Source organism: Lepidochelys kempii, chromosome 16 (genome assembly GCF_965140285.1).
Source record: "Lepidochelys kempii isolate rLepKem1 chromosome 16, rLepKem1.hap1, whole genome shotgun sequence".
Lineage (NCBI taxonomy): Eukaryota > Metazoa > Chordata > Testudines > Cheloniidae > Lepidochelys > Lepidochelys kempii.
In genome coordinates, this window is record NC_136395.1 from 5,918,279 (window position 1) to 5,936,910 (window position 18,632).

An 18,632-nucleotide genomic window follows, 5' to 3' on the forward strand; every position below is an offset into this window, starting at 1 on the left:
GTGGACTGGAGGGGGCTCTCAGTGATGCCGGGCGCAGGCTCTATGGTGGGTTTGGCAGCCACGGCATCAGCAGGTGGACTGTCTTCTGTAGGGCCCCTGCCCAGGAAGGAAGTTGATTGCTCCACACCAATGAGGGGTGCCCCTGGTGGCTCGGGTCCCGGCCGCATGGCACTGGCCATTGCCTCAATAGGCTCGGTGGCCGTCAGCGGGGTGCCTTCTGGGGTCGGGTTGATGGAGGAGTCCAGAGGCTCCTCAGAGGTGGGAGAGGAAGCAACAGTTAGGGGGAGGGAGCATGGGAAAAGGGGGGCTGAAGTGAGGTCGCCCAGATCGAGGCCCTCTGGCATAGGGTCGTCCTCCCCCTGGGTGACTGGGGTCAGACCCCGGGCCTTGATCTCCTCATATATGGAGGGGAGATCGCTTTCCGCCACCCTGGTGTTCTCCCCGCCGGCACCCGACACGATGGTCGCCTCGGGCCTCACAGAGGCTTCAGATGGTACCAGGGCAGAAGGGGCTCCCTCTGGGGACTCAGAGGGGAGGAACTCCCGTGGAGGGGAGATACTGCCTTCCGGTGCTGCCATGTCTTCCCCAGCCGGCACCGATGGATGGATCACACCTGTGGGCAAAGCGGAAGGCTCAGCATCGGTGCCCCCCTTCCTAGTCTTCTGGGGGGCTTCCGCATCAAATTGGAGGAGCGGAGCTTGAGCCTTCCACTTGCCCCACGTCCCCTGGAATAGGGCCCAGCCCTCCATGGGATCATCCAGGGGCTGGCAGCCAGGGGCACCGATGATGATGGGGCTGGTGCCCTGCCGGGACTTGGGGGTCCCGGATGCCCCTCCTTGCCGGGCCAAGGGGCAGTCCCTCCGGACGTGCCCCATCGCCCGGCAGAGGTAGCACCGGGCCTCCCCCATGGAGTAATGCACCTGGTAATGGGCTCCCTGGTAGGGGACCAGGAAGGACCCCTCGAGCGCCTCTCTGTCATGCGCCACCAGCGGCAGTTGAAGCTGCACTTGCTGGCGGAATGAGAGGACGTGATGGAGGGTGGGGTCTTTGCAGCCCAACGGGAGAGGGCTGATGACAGAGATGGGTTTCCCCAAGGTGGAAAGGGCGGGTAACAGGGCAGCATTGGGAAGAAAAGGAGGGACGGAGGTCAGGACCAGGCAGACGCCCAGGTCCTCTAGCGGCTCCAGGGGGACGAACACACCCCCCATTGCCAGGCCCCTCTCCACCGCCTCCTGGGCGGCGGCCTCTGATGCCAGGAAGAAGACAACCTTGCCATACATTTTGGAGGCCGCCACAATGGCCGTGGGCCCACCACCCTCGCCAACGCCCGCACGTAGGTCTCCACGTGGGGCGAGGTGGGCACCAGGAGGCAACGGACGCCGTGCTTCCTGGTGATGGTGGGAAAGAGGCCCTGGCTGCTATAGATGGTAGCGGAGGCGCTGGGCGGGAGAGATGATGGAGCAGCAGGCAGGGGGGCTGCAGCCACCTGGGCGTACGCCCTGGGGGCCGGGGGAGGGACACCCGCAGAGCTGGTGGAGGGAGCAGCGGGGAGGGACGCTGTGGCCGGTGGTGGGTCCGTGGCAGTGGGGACAGCCCCTGCCATGGAGGGCCTGGTCTTTTTAGCTGGCCCTTCCCGCCAGCTCGGGGGGCTCCCCCCGAATCTGAGGGGGTGAGGGATGCGGCAGCAGCGGAGGTCACCGCGGGGGCGGGGGCAGGTGGTTCGGCAGCAGAGGTAAAGGCTTGGGGGGGGTGACAGAGGGGCAGGAGGGGGAGGGGCCCCTCCCGTCTCCTCCCAGGCCATCAAGAGCAGGGAGGGAAGGGGAGACACCAGAAGGAGGAGGGGAAAGGGGAAGCAGGTCGACCACACCTCCCTGCGAGGCTGCAGGCAGGGGAGGAGGGCGCCAAAAGGGGTGGGCTGGACCGGGGGACAAAACAGGGTTTGGTGTCAGTCACCGACTCAGGATGGGAATCCGGCTCCTCTAGCTGCACTAGGGGAGGGGGGTCATAACAACGTTGGGAGGGGGGGTGTAGTGAGATAGGGGCAAACTCAAACAGGGGAGTTGCACAAGCACATGGGAGGGGGCATGGGCGCACGGAGCAAGGGGCTGAGCGGGCTGGAGGTAGGGCAGGGAACCAAGGGGCTAGCTTCAGAGGCTGGGGCGGGGCAAACAAACAAAGGCTGCAGAGGGAAACGGGCGGGGCAGGCAAACAAACTGAAGCTAGTAGGGGGGCTGGGGCAAAAGGCTGCAAGTGGCAAATGGGGCAGGTAGCAAGGGGCAAAGCTATGGGGTGGGAAGTCCGGGGGGGGGGGGCACGTGCGCCCACGTGTGCTTACACAAAGAGTCAGTTTGGGCTGGCTGCTGCTTCTGGCCCAAAGGGTGGAATCGGGGTGTGGCAAGCCAAGCAAGCAGCTGAGTCCAGAGGCAGGAGCTGAGGCAGATGGTAAACAGCCAGTGGGGGTGGTGAAGGGGGCAGCGGTGGTGGTGGTGGTGGGGGTTGGGGGACACACAGATGGATCGGAGGGCAGCTCCATGCCACATCCCCTGTGTCCCCACAAACACAGTCAAGACCCCAGCCACAAGAGCACAGTTGAAAGGTTACTTAGTCTTAAGGCCCCCTCCACGGTGGTCTGCAGAGTCTCTAGGTGTTCCCCCACTGGTAGATGGTCCCCTTCTTCTCCTCCTCGGGGCTTCAGCAGCTCCAGGCAGCAAGCTCTGCATCAGCAGCCCCAGCAACTCCAGGTGGTGGTCCAGGCAGGCCGAAAGGACCCCTCTCAGGTGGTGGTGGTGGTGTGTCCACAGCAGCAACAGCTGGGGCTGGGGTCCCTCACTCCCCTCTTCTGGGGAGCGGGCCAACAGGCCTCCCCCCAATGGGCTGCAGTTGGAGCATTAGCAGTACCCGAGGGTGGGGGGTCCAGCAGCCGGCCAGCAACCAGGTAGCAGAGAAGGGGGGCTGGTGTCTGGCCCAGACAGGGGAGCAGCTGGAGCAGCAGCAACAGTAGCAGCAGGGAGAGCCCAGGGCCTAGCAGCAGCAGCAGCCCTTTCCCTCCTGCCTCCCTCCAGGCCAGAGGGCTACAGGAGCGTGATAGAACATAGATATATTAGCCCCAGGTTAAGTAGGTCCCTTTTCCCTGGTAAGGTAACAAGGAAGGTTTTTTTTTTTTTTTTTTTTTTTTTCACCTTAGAAACTAACAAATTTATTAGAGCATAGGCTTTTGTGGGCTACAGCCCGCTTCATCGGATGCATAGAATGGAACATAAAGTAAGATAGATATATACATATATATTGTGACAGGGTCAGGCCAGATGACTACAGGAGAGTAATAGAAGGCAGATATATTAGCCCCAGGTTAAGTAGGTCCCTTTTCCCTGGTAAGGTAACAAGGAAGGTTCCAGAACAATCAGGAACTTTCTGGAAACAATTAAGGCAGACAGGCTGATTAGAACACCTGCAGCCAATCAAGAAGCAGCTAGAATCAATTAAGGCAGGCTAATCAGGGCACCTGGGTTTAAAAAGGAGCTCACTTCAATTTGTGGCGCATGCGAGGAGCTGGGAGCAAGAGGCGCAAGAAGCTGAGAGTGAGAAGGCGTACTACTGGAAGACTGAGAAGTACAAGCATTATCAGACACCAGGAGGAAGGTCCTGTGGTGAGAATAACGAAGGTGTTGGGAGGAGGCCATGGGGAAGTAGCCCAGGGAGTTGTAGCTGTCACGCAGCTGTTCCAGGAGCCACTGTAGACAGCTGCAATCCACAGGGCCCTGGGCCGGAACCCAGAGTAGAAGGGAGGGCCCGGGTTCCCTCCATCCCTCCCAACTCCCTACTTGATACCGGAGGAGTTGACGTGGACTGTGGATTCCACCAGAGGGGAAGGTCTCTGGCCTGTTCCCTGATCCACTAGGTGGATCAGCAGAGACTGCAGGGATCGTTTTTCTTCCTTTCCCCATCACTTTGGCCAGTGATGAAGCTAACTGAGTGAACGGCAGATTTGAGCCACAAAAGTGGCCAAACTGAGGGCTGCTGTGAACCTCTGAGGTGAGAAAATCCGCCACTAAGCGCAGGAACCACCAAGGCAGAGGAGGAACTTTGTCACAATGGTTAAAGAAAACTTTGTTTTTCAGCATTCTGTCTGGCAAGGAATCACTTATCAACAAGTTGTGGTTGTGAAATTCCTACTTCTTTATTGTTTTGTCTTTAGGGTCCCCATTTCTGTAGCTCTCGAAAGCTTATGCTCAAATAAATTGGTTAGTCTCTAAGGTGCCACAAGTACTCCATTTCTCTATTGTTTATCTGTCTGGTCTCTGTCTGGTTCTTTAATTGTTTCTGTCTGTTGCATAACTAATTTTGCTACGTGTAAATCAATTAAGGTGGTGAGATATGATTGGTTAAAGAATTGTTTTACAATATGTTAGGATTGGTTAGAAAATTGTTTAGTAATAATTTAATAAAATGGTTGGTTAAGGTACAACTAAGCAAGACTCAAGTTTCACTGTACAAACTGGGGTCCAAAAGGAAGTTCTTGGGAACCAAGACAGCTCCAAGATCAGAGCTGCCAGATGTCAACACTCTGCTAATGACACCATGCAGAAGCTGGAGTTCCCCAAATGACCTGATCCTGACTGGTTTCAGAGTAACAGCCGTGTTAGTCTGTATTCGCAAAAAGAAAAGGAGTACTTGTGGCACCTTAGAGACTAACCAATTTATTAGAGCATAAGCTTTCGTGAGCTACAGCTCACTTCCTCAGGTGCACTTCCACGATATGCATCTGAGGAAGTGAGCTGTAGCTCACGAAAGCTTATGCTCTAATAAATTGGTTAGTCTCTAAGGTGCCACAAGTACTCCTTTTTTTTTTTTTAAATTAAGAGGGTTATGCCTTGAGACCACAGAACTGAGTAAAGGTGGGTGCCCCTAGAGTATGCGAGTAACAGAGAATTTTGTGCCGGTAAGAATTTGGTGGTGAATGCCCAGGCAACCTAAGGTCTTTTGGACTGAACTGATAGAGCCTAATACAGTAAATAATAGCAGAGTACCTGTGCCTTCTGTCAGAAAGGGTCGCTACCTACCTGGCAGAATGACCACCCTAGAGCAACAAGAGAGAAAGTAAACAAAGAAAAGGGACCAGGAGGGGTAGGAGCTAGTTGAGGAGTCCACCCTCCTTGCCTGTGCCCATGGGAAGGGACTGTTCACTGAGGAAGGCAGGATCGATCCCAGACAAGCAGGCAGGCAATAGATAGTGGCAGGAGTAGCAGGGAGTAAGTGCAGGCACTGGGAATGAGGAACCCTGGGACAGTACCTGGCATGGTGATATCTGGGCTGATGAAGGTGCCATTTTGGGAGGTAAGCAAGTGATTTAAGGAAAGAGAGTGAGAAGTTAACTCTGCAGAGGCTGGAAGGAATTAAGCAGTTGAACGTTGTGAAAATGTTAGAAAGTGATATAGGAAAATAATTCTTTCTTTGCAGCCATTCTGAAGGAAAATGGACCCTTTCTCAAAGGAATGTCTGTAAAGGCAAAGAGACAATCTGATTTAAATCATTTGACTATGGACAACTTAATTAAAATTCAGGGTGTCTACACTACGAAATTAGGTTGAATTTATAGAAGTCAATTTTTAGAAACCAATTTTATACAGTTGATTGTGTGTGTCCCCACTTTAGACCATTAAGTCGGCGAAGTGCGTCCACAGTTCTGAGGCTAGCATCAACTTCTGGAGCGTTGCAGTGTGGGTAGCTATCCCACAGTTCCCGCAGTCTCCGCCGCCCACTGGAATTCTGGGTTGAGATCCCAATGTCTGATGGGGCAAAAACATTGTCGCAGGTGATTCTGGGTACATGTTGTCATCCCCCCCCCCCCCCCCCCATGAAAGTAACGGCAGACAATCGTTTCATGCCTTTTTCCCTGGGTTACTCATGCAAACGCCATACCATGGCAAGCATGGAGCCTGCTTAGCTCACTGTCACCGTAAGTGTCCTGGGTGCTGGCAGACGCGGTACTGCATTGCTACACAGCAGCAGCTCATTGCCCTGTGGCAGCAGACAGTGTGGTATGACTGGTAGCCATCATCGTCGTCTCCTGGGTGCTCTTGGCTCGGTCAGGGGCGCCTGGACATAAATGGGAGTGACTCCAGGTTATTCTCTTCTTAAGTTTCGTCTCATGGAGATTCAGTCTGCCTGGAAACAATGACTGCTACAGTCGTACTGCACCCTCTGCTGGCGAGCACCCAGGAGACGACGACGGCTAGCGGTTGTACTGCACCATCTGGTGCCAGCCTACCCCTTGCTCCCCGCTCCTTCCCTCCATGAAACCAACGGCTGACAATAGTTTTGCGCCTTTTTTCATGCGGTCGCCATATTACTGTCAGCAGCATCATCCACCCACCGCTTCCGCTGTCACTCTGCTCTCCTGCAGACGCCATACCACGGCAGGCATGGAGCCCGCTCAGATCACCGCAGCAGTTATGAGCATTGTAAACACCACGTGCATTATCATGCAGTATATGCAGAACCAGAACCTGCAAAAGCAGGCGAGTAGGCGATGGCAGTGCAGCGAGGAGAGTGATGAGGACATGGACACAGACTTCTCTCAAAGTATGGGCCCCGGCAATTTGGACTTTCTGGTGGTAATGGGGCAGTTTCATGCCATGGAACGCCGATTCTGGGCCCGGGAAACAAACACAGACTGGTGGGACCGCATAGTGTTGCAGGTCTGGGATGATTCCCAGTGGTTGTGAAACTTTTGCATGAGTAAGTGCACTTTCATGGAACTTTGTGACTTGCTTTCTCCTGCCCTGAAGCACAAGAATACCAAGATGAGAGCAGCCCTCACAGTTCACAAGTGAGTGGTGATAGCCCTGTGGAAGCTTGCAACACCAGACAGCTACCGGTCAGTCAGGAATCAATTTGGAGTGGGCAAATCTATTGTGGGGGCTGCTGTGATCCAAGTAGCCAACGCAATCACTAAGCTGCTGCTATCATAGACTATCAGGGTTGGAAGGGACCTCAGGAGGTCATCTAGTCCAACCCCCTGCTCAAAGCAGGACCAATCCCCAACTAAATCATCCCAAGATTAATCAAGAGTAGTGACTCTGGGAAATGTGCAGGTCATAGTGGATGGCTTTGCTGCAATGGGATTCTCTAACTGTGGTGGGGTGACAGATGGAACCCATATCCATATCTTGGCACCAGACCACCAAGGCAGCAAGTACATAAACAGAAAGGGGTACTTTTCAATAGTGCTGCAAGCACTGGTGGATCACAAGGGACATTTCACCAACATCAACGTGGGATGGCCAGGAAAGGTACACGACGCTTGCATCTTCAGAAACTCTGGTCTGTTTCAACAGCTGCAGCAAGGGACTTTCTTCCCAGACCAGAAAATAACCATTGGGGATGTTGAAATGCCTATAGTTATCCTTGGGGACCCAGCCTACCCCTTAATGCCATGGCTCATGAAGCCATATACAGGCAGCCGGGACAGTAGTCAGGAGCTGTACAGCTATAGGCTGAGCAAGTGCAGAATGGTGGTAGAATGTGCATTTGGATGTTTAAAAGCACGCTGGTGCAGTTTACTGACTCGGTTAGACCTCAGTGAAACCAATATTCCCATTGTTATTACTGCTTGCTGTGTGCTCCACAATATCTGTGAGAGTAAGGGGGAGACGTTTATGGCAGTGTGGGAGGTTGAGGCAAATCGCCTGGCCACTGATTACGTGCAGCCGGACACCAGAGCGGTAAGAAGAGTACAGGAGGGCGTGGCGCGCATCAGAGAAGCTTTGAAAACCAGTTTCATGACTGGCCAGGCTACAGTGTGAAAGTTCTGTTTGTTTCTCCTTGATGAAAACCTGCCCCCCTTGGTTCATTCTATTTCCCTGTAAGCCAACCGCCCTCCCCTCCCCCCTTCGATCACTACTTGCAGATGCAATAAAGTCATTGTTGTTTCAAATTCATGCATTCTTTATTAATTCATCACACAAATAGGGGGATAACTGCCAAGGTAGCTCAGGAGGGGTGGGGGAGGAGGGAAGGAAAAGGCCACACTGCACTTTAAAACTTATTGAATGCCAACTTTCTGTTGCTTGGGCAGTCCTCTGGGGTGGAGTTCTTGGGTGCCCGGAGGCCCCACCACCATGTTCTTGGGCATCTGGGTAAGGAGGCTATGGAACTTGGGGAGGAGGGTGGGTGGTTACACAGGGGCTGTAGTGGCAGTCTGTGCTCCAGCCTTTCCTGCAGCTCAACCATACACCGGAGCATATTAGTTTGATCCTCCAGTAGCCTCAGCACTGACTCCTGCCTTCTGTCAGCAAGCTGACGCCACCTATCATCTTCAACCCACCACAAATTATCTTCAACACACCACCTGTCCTCGTGTTCATATTGTGCTTTCCTAGACTCTAACATTGTGTGCCTCCATGCATTCTGCTGGGCTCTTTCAGTGCGGGAGGACTGCATGAGCTCAGAGAACATTTCATTGCGAGTGCATTTTTTTTCGCCTTCTAATCTTTGCTAGCCTCTAGGATGGAGATGATAATGTGAGCGTTGAAACATTTTCAGCTGTGGGAGGGGGAAAAAAGGGAGAGTAGTAGTTAAAGAGACACATTTTAGAGAACAAACGGTAGACTCTTTCACAGTGAACCTTGCTGTTAACATTACATAGCACATGTGCTTTCGGTACAAGGTCGCATTTTGTCTCTTATATTGAGGGTCTGCCACTTTGGTGTGAGAGATCACACGTGCAGGGCCGGGCAACAGAATTCGGCTTGCAGGCAGCCATGGTAAGCCACAGTCTTTTGGCTTCTTCAACCTTCATAACATGTGGGAATGGTTCCAAACAGCAGCGCCCTCCTTTCCCATACCAAGCACCCATTGGGTTGGCTATTTAAACTGAGGGGCCGCGGTTTTTGGGTTAACATGCAGCACAAACCCAACTAACCCCCCCCACACACACACCCAATTCTCTGGGATGATGGCTTCACCCCTCCCCCCCACCATGTGGCTAACAGCAGGGAAGATTTCTGTTCAGCCACAGGTTTCAGAGTAACAGCCGTGTTAGTCTGTATTCGCAAAAAGAAAAGGAGTACTTGTGGCACCTTAGAGACTAACCAATTTATTTGAGCATGAGCTTTCGATGCATCCGATGAAGTGAGCTGTAGCTCACAAAAGCTCATGCTCAAATAAATTGGTTAGTCTCTAAGGTGCCACAAGTCCTCCTTTTCTTTTTGTTCAGCCACAGGCACACAGCCGAGCAGGAATGGGCACCTCTGAATGTCCCCTTAATAAAATTACCCTATTTCAACCAGGTGACCATGAGGAGTGACCATCCAGGAGAGCTTTATGGAGATGTCCCTGGAGGATTTCCGCTCCATCCCCAGACATGTTAACAGACTTTTCCAGCAGCTGTACTGGACGCAAATGCATCCCAAGTCTTCAGGGCAAATTAATTATTAAACACGCTGGCTTCTAACTCATGTATTATATTTACACTCACCAGAGATTCCTTCTCCCCCTGGCGGGTCTGGAAGCCCTCCTTGGGTGGCTTTGGGGGGTACTGGCTCCAGGTCCAGGGTGAGAAAGTTCCTGGCTCTCAGGGAAAACTGTTTATCTGCTTGCTTATTGTGCGCTATCATCTTCCTCGTTCCCAAAATGCGCATCCCTGTTGCATGATAATCCGTTGATGGAATCAAAGCACAGGGATGGGATAGTGGTGGCTGCACCCCCTAGAATGGCATGGAGCTCATCATAGAAGCGGCATGTCTGGGGCTTTGACCCCAAGCGGCCATTTGCCTCTCTGGTTTTTCGGTAGGCTTGCCTGAGCGCCTTAAGTTTCACGTGGCACTGCTGCGGGTCCCTGTTATAGCCTCTGTCCTTCATGCCCTTGGAGATTCTTTCAAATGTTTGGGCATTTCATCTTTTGGAATGGAGTTCTGATAGCACATATTTGTCTCCCATACAGCAATCAGATCCCGTACCTCCTGTTTGGTCCATGCGGGAGCTCCTTTGCGATTCTGGGACTCCATCATGGTCACCTCTGCTGATGAGATCTGCACTCACCTGCAGCTTGCCATGCTGGCCAAACAGGAAGTGAGATTTGTAGGCCTTTTCCTGTCTACCTGGCCAGTGCATCTGAGTTGAGAGCGCTGTCCAGAGCAATCACAATGGAGCACTTTGGGATAGCTTCCGGAGGCCAATACCGTTGAATTGCGACCACACTACTCCAAATTCAATCCGGCAAAGTCGATTTCAGCGCTAATCCCCTCGTCGGGGGAGGAGTACAGAAATCAATTTTAAGAGCCCTTTAAGTTGAAAAAAATGGCTTCGTCATGTCAACGGGTGCAGGTTACATCGATCTAACACTGCTAAATTTGACCTAAACTCGTAGTGTAGACCAGGGCTAAAAGAACATAAGGGGTTTCTATTGAACTTAACTGCCTCCAAATGTATAAAATATGTAATCAATGTAGAGCTGAGTAAAAATTAAAGCAGTGCAAGGGATGTTAATGAAAAGAGAATGTATGTATCTGTGTGTGTGTAAATATGTAAGGTTTTAAGGACGTAAACCAACACTCCCAGATTAAGATGAATTAGTTTTGTTTTGATTTTTTTTAAATAATGCCACTAAAAATCCATTTGAATCTTTCATTCAAAGTTGCAAAACTGACAGACACGTTTTGCCAGACACAGGTAACAAGTCTTGTTTGGCTTTGGTATTTAGCATTTAACCCTTAAGATACCTCAATGCTTTATAAAGTTCAATATCTTTTTATAGATCCTGGAGCCTCCGTCAATCAATCATGATCTGCGGCTGCTAAAAGTCCAGAGGTGCAGCAGGGCTAAGGCAGGCTCCCTGCCTGCCCCAGCCCCACGCCGCTCCTGAAAGTGGCCAGCACGCCCCTGAGGCTGGGGCGGGAACGGGCAGGGGTCTCTGCTAAGGTTGCCAACCTTCTATTCACACAAAACCAAACACCCTTGCCCCATCCCTGCCCATCCTCTCAGGCCCCGTCCCTTCTCTGAGCCCCACCCACCCGCTCACTGCATCCCCCATTCCCTCGCTCACTTGCTCATTTTTACCGGGTTAGGCTCAGGGGGTTGAGGTTTAGGAGGAGGTTCAGGCTCTGGCTGGAGGTGCAGGTTCTGGGGTGGGGCCAGAAATGAGGGTGTCAGGGTGTGGGAGGGGGCTCTGGGCTGAGGCAGTGAGTTGGGATGCGGGAGGGGGTGAGGGCTGTCGCTGGGGGGGCGGGCTCTGGGATGGAGCCACAGGGTTTGGGGTACAGGAGGGGGCTCTGGGGTGGAGCCAAAGGATTCAGAGTATGGGAGGGGGCTCTGGGATGAGGCAGGGAGTTGGGGTGTGTGGGGGGGTATGGGCTCTGGGCTGGGGGTGCAGGTTCTGTGGCAGGGCCAGAAATGAGAGGCTCAGGATGTGGGAGGGGGCTGCGGGCTGGAGTAGGGGTTGAGGTGCAGGGGGCTGATGGCTCCAGCTAGGGGTGTGGACTCTGGTGTTGGGCCAGAGATGAGGGATTTGGGGTGCAAGAGGGGGCTCCAGGCTGGGGCTCAAGGGTTCAGAGTGAGGGAGGGAGCTCTGGGCTGGGGAAAGGGGTTGGGGTGTGTGGGGGGGTGAGGGCTTCAGATGGTGGTGCAGACTCTGGTGTGGGGCTGGGGATGAGGGGTGCAGGAGGGTGCTTCAGGCTCAGGGGTTCAGAGTGTGGGAGGGGCTCTGGGCTGGGGCTGCGGACTCTGGGGTGGTGCTGGGGATGAGAGGTGTGGAGTGCAGGAGGGTAAACTGGGCTGGGATTGAAGGGTTCGGAGGGCAGGAGGGGGATCAGGGTTGAGGCAGTGGGTTGGGGTGCAGAGGGGTGAGGGCTCCAGCTGCGGACTCTGGTGTTGGGCCGGAGATGAGGGATGAGGGGTGCAGGAGAGGAGCTCCGGGCTGGTGCTCAGGGGTTCGGAGTACGGGAGTGGGCTCCAGGCTGGGGCATGAGATTGGGGTGCAGGGGGGTGTGAGGGCTCCACATGGGGGTGCAGACTCTGGTGTAGAGCTGGGGATGAGGGGTTTGGGGTAAAGGAGGGTGCTCTGGGCTGGGAGCGAGGAGTTCGGAGGGTGGGAGAGGGATCAGGGTTGTGGCAGGGGGTATGGGCATGTGGGGGGTTAGGGCTCCAGCTGGGGATGAGGGCTCTGGAGTTGGGCCAGGTGTGACACTCTGTACCTTGGGGGAACACCCCAGGGGTGAAAGTAATTTAAAGGACTTACCGGTACGCTGGAGTCCTGAGTGGGGGCATGGCCTCAACCAGAAGAGGCATGGCCTCAACTGGAAGAGGCGATTTAAAGGCCCCGAGGCTCTGGCTGGGAGCCCCGGACCCTTGAAATCACCCCAGAGCTACCAGCTGCAGAGGTGGCTGGGAGCCCCTGGGCTTAAGGGTGAATTAAAGGGCCTGGAGTTCCGGCTGCCGCAGAACTCTAGGCATTTTAAATCCCTGCTGGGGCCGGCTGCCAGAGCCTTGGGGCTCTGGCAGCCAGGCTCAGGTGGGGATTTAAAGGGCTCGGTGCTCTGGCCACTGCGGGGAGCCCCAGCCCAAGCCCCGCTGCCGGAGCTCTGGAGGTGGTTTAAAGGGTCCGGGGCTCCCCGCAGTGGCAGGAGCCCCAGGCCCTTTAAATCACCACCGGGGAAGCCAATCTGGTGCGGCACAGCGTACTGGCTCTTGCCGGTACGCCGGACCATACCGGCTTACTTTCACATCTGGGAACACTCTACACCTCCATGTTCATCATTATAATATGATTGTGTGCAATGCAAAGTTCGTCATGTCAGGTGTCTTCGGAAGGCTCATGATGCACTGAGCATTGTTGTTGTAGTAACTGTTGTTACAGTGATGTTATAGGTTGTAATTCCATGTATATAGTTACGAGGCTGAAAATGTGTCCTCATGGCTTAAAACAAGCAGCCAGAGCAGAGCTGACCGTGTGGTGACGGGTCTCACCTGGGGAGCTGGAGGGCAAACTCACTCTGGCTGGGGAGGTTTCCCAGCAAAACTCTACAAACAAGGAGTCATCAGTGGAGAAGGAAAAGCCCAGCTGAGGGATTTTGCTTTCAGGTCCCTAGAGGCCAGTTCTCGGGGGAACCCTGCATGCTGGCCTGGGACTCCCCAGCTCCCCACACAGCCAGTCCTGCCCTTGCCCTGGCTGGCTCCAGAATGACTCCAAAATGGCTTTGCCCCTTTCCTGAGTTGCCTGGGAGGGCATCTTACTCCCTATTGGTTGCCGGGCAGACTCTGAGTTTGCCATGGCTCCCCCGCCCTACCAGGGACAGCGTGCCTCGCCCTGAGCTGCCGGAAGACAGAGCCCCAGGAATGTAGGTCATCTCCTTGGGGGTTACACTTATTTAATTAACAGATGTTTTTGCAATATTACAAGGACTAAAAGTTGTGATACAATTGTGGTTTAAACTTACATTGTGATGAATGCCTGTAACCTTGGGCATGTATATGACCATGTTAAGAAAATTGTTAATCCATCCTATGATACATTTGCATTTACAATATATTGCGCAAACAGAACATATACATATTGAAGTACAGCATGATGATACAGAAATCACTCATGAACTGAAAACTATGACAGATGCAAGACATTACCTTGGTGGGAAACACTATTAGGGTGGTCACCTTCTACAAGTGGTATGCTAAATATAATGGTTCACTCCATTGTGGTGGTGATTAGAATCCAGTTGGTTTTGTTAGTTAGCATAATTGGTTTGACTTGCTGGATGAAGGGAATGGTTCGGAGAATACAGGAAGCTGGCATGCAAAGTCAAATAAAGCCCTTGTTAATTATACCAAGGAGGCAAGCCCAAGCTCAGCGGTCTGAGTAATGACCGCTTTGGTAAAAATATCATTAAGGACGGGACTGTAAGGATAAGGCCTTTTCCTGTAGCCATTTGTAAGGTCTGAGGCCTTGTCTGCAGCCATATTAGGAGCGCAGCAGCCATGAGCTAAAAAGCAGAATGTTACATCCTCATATTACATCTAAATACCATTAAAACAATGTAGTATTGAGCTGCTAAGAAGGCTCCTGTCCTCATATTACCCATCATCACCAGATAAAGAAACAAATCTTAAGATGTCTTAAAGAAAATTTTGTTTGCTGGCATTCTGTCTGGTGAGAAATCACTTATCAACAAGTTGTGGTTGTGAAATCCCTACTTCTTTATTGTTTTGTCTTAATGATCCCAGTTTCTCTATTGTTTATCTGTAGGGTCTCTGCCTGGTTCTCTAATTGTTTGTCTGTTGCATAACTAATTTTGCTAGGTATAAATCAATTAAAGTGGTGGGATAGGATTGGTTGAAGAATGGTTTTACAATATGTTAGAATTGGTTAGAAAATTGTTTAGTAATTTAGTAAAATGGTGGGTTAAGGTACAACTAAGCAAGACTCAAATTTCACTATATAAATTGGGGTCCAAAAGGAAATTCTTGGGAACCAACTCCAGGCCCCAGCCCCATGATCAAAACTGCCAGACGTCAACACTTTGCTAATGACACCATGCAGAAGTTGGAGTTCCCCAGATGACCTGATTCTGACTGGCCATCAAGAAAAGTTCATCTGCCTTATTGGGAGTGGTGTGTGTTGCCAGGGCAAGAAGCCACCACAGCTTTAGCCTTCCTGGATCTGACCTCAGAGCATTCAGCACCCTGGTTCACCATACACTTTCCGCAGCGAGTCTGGCTAAGCGGGGCTCTTGAGGAAGCCAAAGGGCCCTGCACCCCAGCGCCGCAGTCAGTCGTGACTCTTAGGCAGGGTGTAAACCGGAAGGTTTATTAGTTGACCAGTGACTTTCAGCCAAGTCCATCCTGGGGGGAACCTCAGGCCAGACTCCTTGGTCTTCCGCCTCTTCAAGTCCCTCATAGCAGCCTGAGTTAGACCCCCTTGCCTGGCCTCCGAAAAAACACGTTGCTCCTCCCCGAGGCTTTGTCCTGCTTCCTAGGCAAAATGTCACCTGGTTGCATCCCCCTCCTGATGCTTTGGTTACGAAGGGCATCGGCCATAGCTTATGTGCAGGCAGCTGGGCAGCCTCACTTGCCCCCAAGGGTCTTAGCAAAAGCCACACACCCTTATTCCTACCACCTAGCCATTGGTACAGTACACAGGGACGCCGAGGCACATACAGTATTAATACAGGACAGTAGCATTCACATGCAACATAACAAGGGGGAAACCCCACTTCACCACAAGAGGTAAAGTAGAATATTTCCATGTAAGGCTTTTTCGCCGTTAAAAGACGCTGCAGACCCACAGAGAGTAAGGTTATGCCCTGAGCACCATCTTCACTGAAGCTCTATGGAACTGCGCCACTGCAGTGTTTCAAGGTAGACCTGCCCTGAGCTGCTTCCAGTCCAGCTCCCCAAGTCCCCAGTTGCCCTGGTGTGTGTGCATAACTGTCCCTCCAAGGCATGGGCCCTCCCAGCTCCACTGATCACTAGACAGCAGAGGGGCAGCTTCTGCCTGTTCTCTGATTACTCTCCCTGCCTCTGCCCCAATCTGCGATCTCAAGTTACCTAGACCCTTGGAGCTGAGGGGTGTGTGTGATGTGGCATTCCCTATGCTTTATGAAAATATGATTATGAATATGACAACTGAAATATATTGTATGCAAGATGGCTCATGTGAGATATCATTGGAAAGGTTAAGATTTACTGAATGTGATTATCCTATTTGTGTCCCTGTATCATTTCTGTATCTGAAGTTAGGTATACTGACTATATCTCTGTATTTCAACTATGCTACTTTGGGTGACGCCCATTGCCAACACTTCAGGTACAACAATGGAAAAGCCAGACAGGGCGGATGGCCCATCAACAAGGACAATTGACTGTAAAAAAAGTTTAGTTTCCCTATAAACATGGGGGTCAGCCTGTGAAGAATGGCTACAAGGGCCCCACAGAGTCAGGTGGTCTTGTGTTGTCTAAAACATTGCCTGAGACGACTTGGAACTTTCCACTGTAAGGGAAGGGGGGGGTGTCACACTAGGAAACACAGGACTCCCACCTTATGCCAATCCTATTTAATGGTGGGAAGTGTGGTAATCCTGGTGGTCAGTTCTCTCCTGCTACTCCACCCAAGATGATGTCTGGAAACAACTAAGACTGAACGGGGGGAAAGAACTAAGCCCAGACTGGAAGGGCATCTGGCCTGTGAAGAAGATTATTAGAACCACATTTAGGGTGAGAACTCACATGTCACCAGTTTCTTTAATGTATTAAGCTTAGTTTGCATGCTCTGTTTTATTTTCTTAGTAATCTGCCTTGTTCTGTCTGCTACCTCCTTAACTACTTAAAATACACCTGTTATAGTTAATACATTTATGTCTGGTTTATAATAGAACCCGGGTTATGTGATTTCTATCGGGGAGGAAGGAGTGTGAGAAATTGTGCATACCCTCTTCCATATTGAGGGAAGAGGCAAATATAATATATCTTTGGGTCTGTACTCCAAGGGAGGTGGATATCTGAGTGCTGGAGCAAATCCCTTAAGCTGAGTCTTCCCAGAGCTGATCTGCAGCTGGGTATGGCCCTGCCTGTGTGTGTTAGAGGATGTTTTAAGAGCCTGGCTTAGCAAGACAGGTGAAAGGGGGCCCAGGCTGGCAGAACAGGTAGACTCAGTGGTATCTCAGCACATCAGGTGACTTCCCCAGGGTTCTAACCCATCACAGGGTGATTCCTGGCTCACACAGACAGACTCACACTAACTTTCACCAACCTTGTGCGCTAAGAATAGTTGTGTAGCCACAGTAGCCTGGGCAGCTGCAAGTAGTGGCACGAGCTAGCCCCCCTGAGTATGTACTCACAGAGCCCAAGTGGGTTTGTGCTCAGGGTGCTGCCCCTCGCTGCTGCCTGCTTTTAGCGCTCCAGCGAGAGGACGTCTGCCTAGCTGGGCATTACACCCCTTGCTCCAGGTGAGGCTGCACCCCCACCCGGCAGTGGGAGAAGAACAGCTGAGGCAAGGAAGCAGGTTATAGCAGCAAAAGCCCCCTGCCTCCTCTACACAGAGGGCCCCAAAGGAGGCTGGCCAAGCTTTGCTGTAAAGCCAGCTGCCTGGGACTTGAGAGTGGGAACCCTACAAGTGCATCCACAGCGGGGTCAGTCCAGCCAGTGTGGGGTGGTGGAGGCAAGGAGCCCTGGTTGAGGCTCTCCCCATTTACAGAATACTTCCATCCACTAGTCCCCCAATTCACTGCACAAACACCCCCCAAATCTGGCTAATCACTCTCCCTGTCATCTATCAGCTCCCTCAACTGCAGGCCTGGTACCTGCTCCTGTCACCAGCTGGGGAGCAGGTTGCACACTGAACCTGGAGCATTGCAGCTAGGGGCTTTGTGGGAGGCCCCAGAATTGCTTGGGCCAGCCCTACAAGAAGCAGCTTTTCTTGACAAGCTCCAGAGTAGCCCACAGTCCCCTTTGGATGCTGAAGGAGCTGGGGTGTGTGTATGTGACTCCCGCTCTGGACTAAGCCCCAGTGTGGGGACCAGCAGCGCTGTCCCAGGGCTTGCCAGGGACCGATTCAGTCCTTAGTGTGTAGGTTATAGCTGCCTCAGGGACTGCCATAACTTGCACTCTAGCTGCAATGCCCCCTCCCCCCACCCCTTCCATTGAGCCAATCTAACACCTGGGAATAGCTGTGGCATAGATCCCCCTGCCCCAGCGGCTTCCATGAGGGCAGTGGTGCAGACCTGAATATGCCAGCTCTGTGCCTGCTGGGGACTCTCCTTGCTCCAGGTGAACTGAGCTTCCTGGGAAGAGGACAATCTGACTACTTCACACCCGGCTAGTGTAAAGAGCACTGAAGACCTCAGCCCTGTGGCACTGAGACATGGTATTCTTGATGGTGGGGACACAATGAAGAGACCCAAGAGCCCTTGCACTGCCCAAAAAGGACTTAGATTTGCTAAGCTAAGTATCAAATGATCTCTATGGGGTGGTTAGGGAGGCAGAATAGAATGATCTGCTTTGAAATGTACACCTGTGTTTGTAAAAGTCACAGGTCTTTTGGCCTGACCTTTAGCAAAGCCAAGTTCCCCCTGTGAAAGCACCTATGGGAGGCTATTGATGGCCTGGAACGTCACACAGGGTTCTGGTTTTCAATTCCCTTCTCCTCAGTTCTTATTAAAACAAAGCCAGCCCCCTGCTGACTCTCCTCTAGGCATGCATCTCACTTCCACTTTCTGTTCTAAGCAACCACCGCTCAGCCAAGAGCTGATTCTCAGAGCTGGAATGAGCAATGTCACTCTTCTCAAAGGTAAGGGAGCTCTGCTGCTTTGTTTAAGGTAATCAAGTGTGTTAAAGAGCCTTTGGAGGCCAGTCTTCATCCTGGGGTTTAGCCCACATGCCTCAGAGTGGTCTGCAGGTGTTCTGTATGGCATGGAGAAGATGTGCATTGCCTAGAGTTCTTAGTGGGGAACCTCAAGTGGGGGATAGATTGTCTTACGAGGAGTGAAATTCATCATGTACCCAGCCAACGGGCTGCAGCATTATTGATGCAAGACAGATGCCTACACAGATAGATTGGATAGAAGCTAAACTGCCCTGCTAATCAGCTTGACTTCTAAAGACCACCTCAGGGGGGTGAGTACTTTCCAGTGCCCATGCAGTCCATG

General features: G+C 52.3%; 1 protein-coding gene across 2 annotated transcripts in view; it reads left to right on the forward strand.

Annotated features, from left to right (window-relative positions):
• The first annotated feature begins 18,200 nt into the window (after window positions 1-18,200).
• TRAF2 (TNF receptor associated factor 2) overlaps window positions 18,201-18,632 on the forward strand; it is a 50,555-nt gene continuing 50,123 nt past the window's right edge. Inside the window, exon 1 of one of the 2 annotated variants that reach the window (XM_073314136.2) lies at window positions 18,201-18,274. In XM_073314136.2, coding sequence (XP_073170237.1) covers window positions 18,257-18,274 — 18 coding nt within the window. In that variant the 5' untranslated portion in view covers window positions 18,201-18,256. Of the gene's footprint in view, window positions 18,275-18,573; window positions 18,601-18,632 lie in introns of those variants that run through there. The other variant, XM_073314137.2, reaches the window with a different exon arrangement.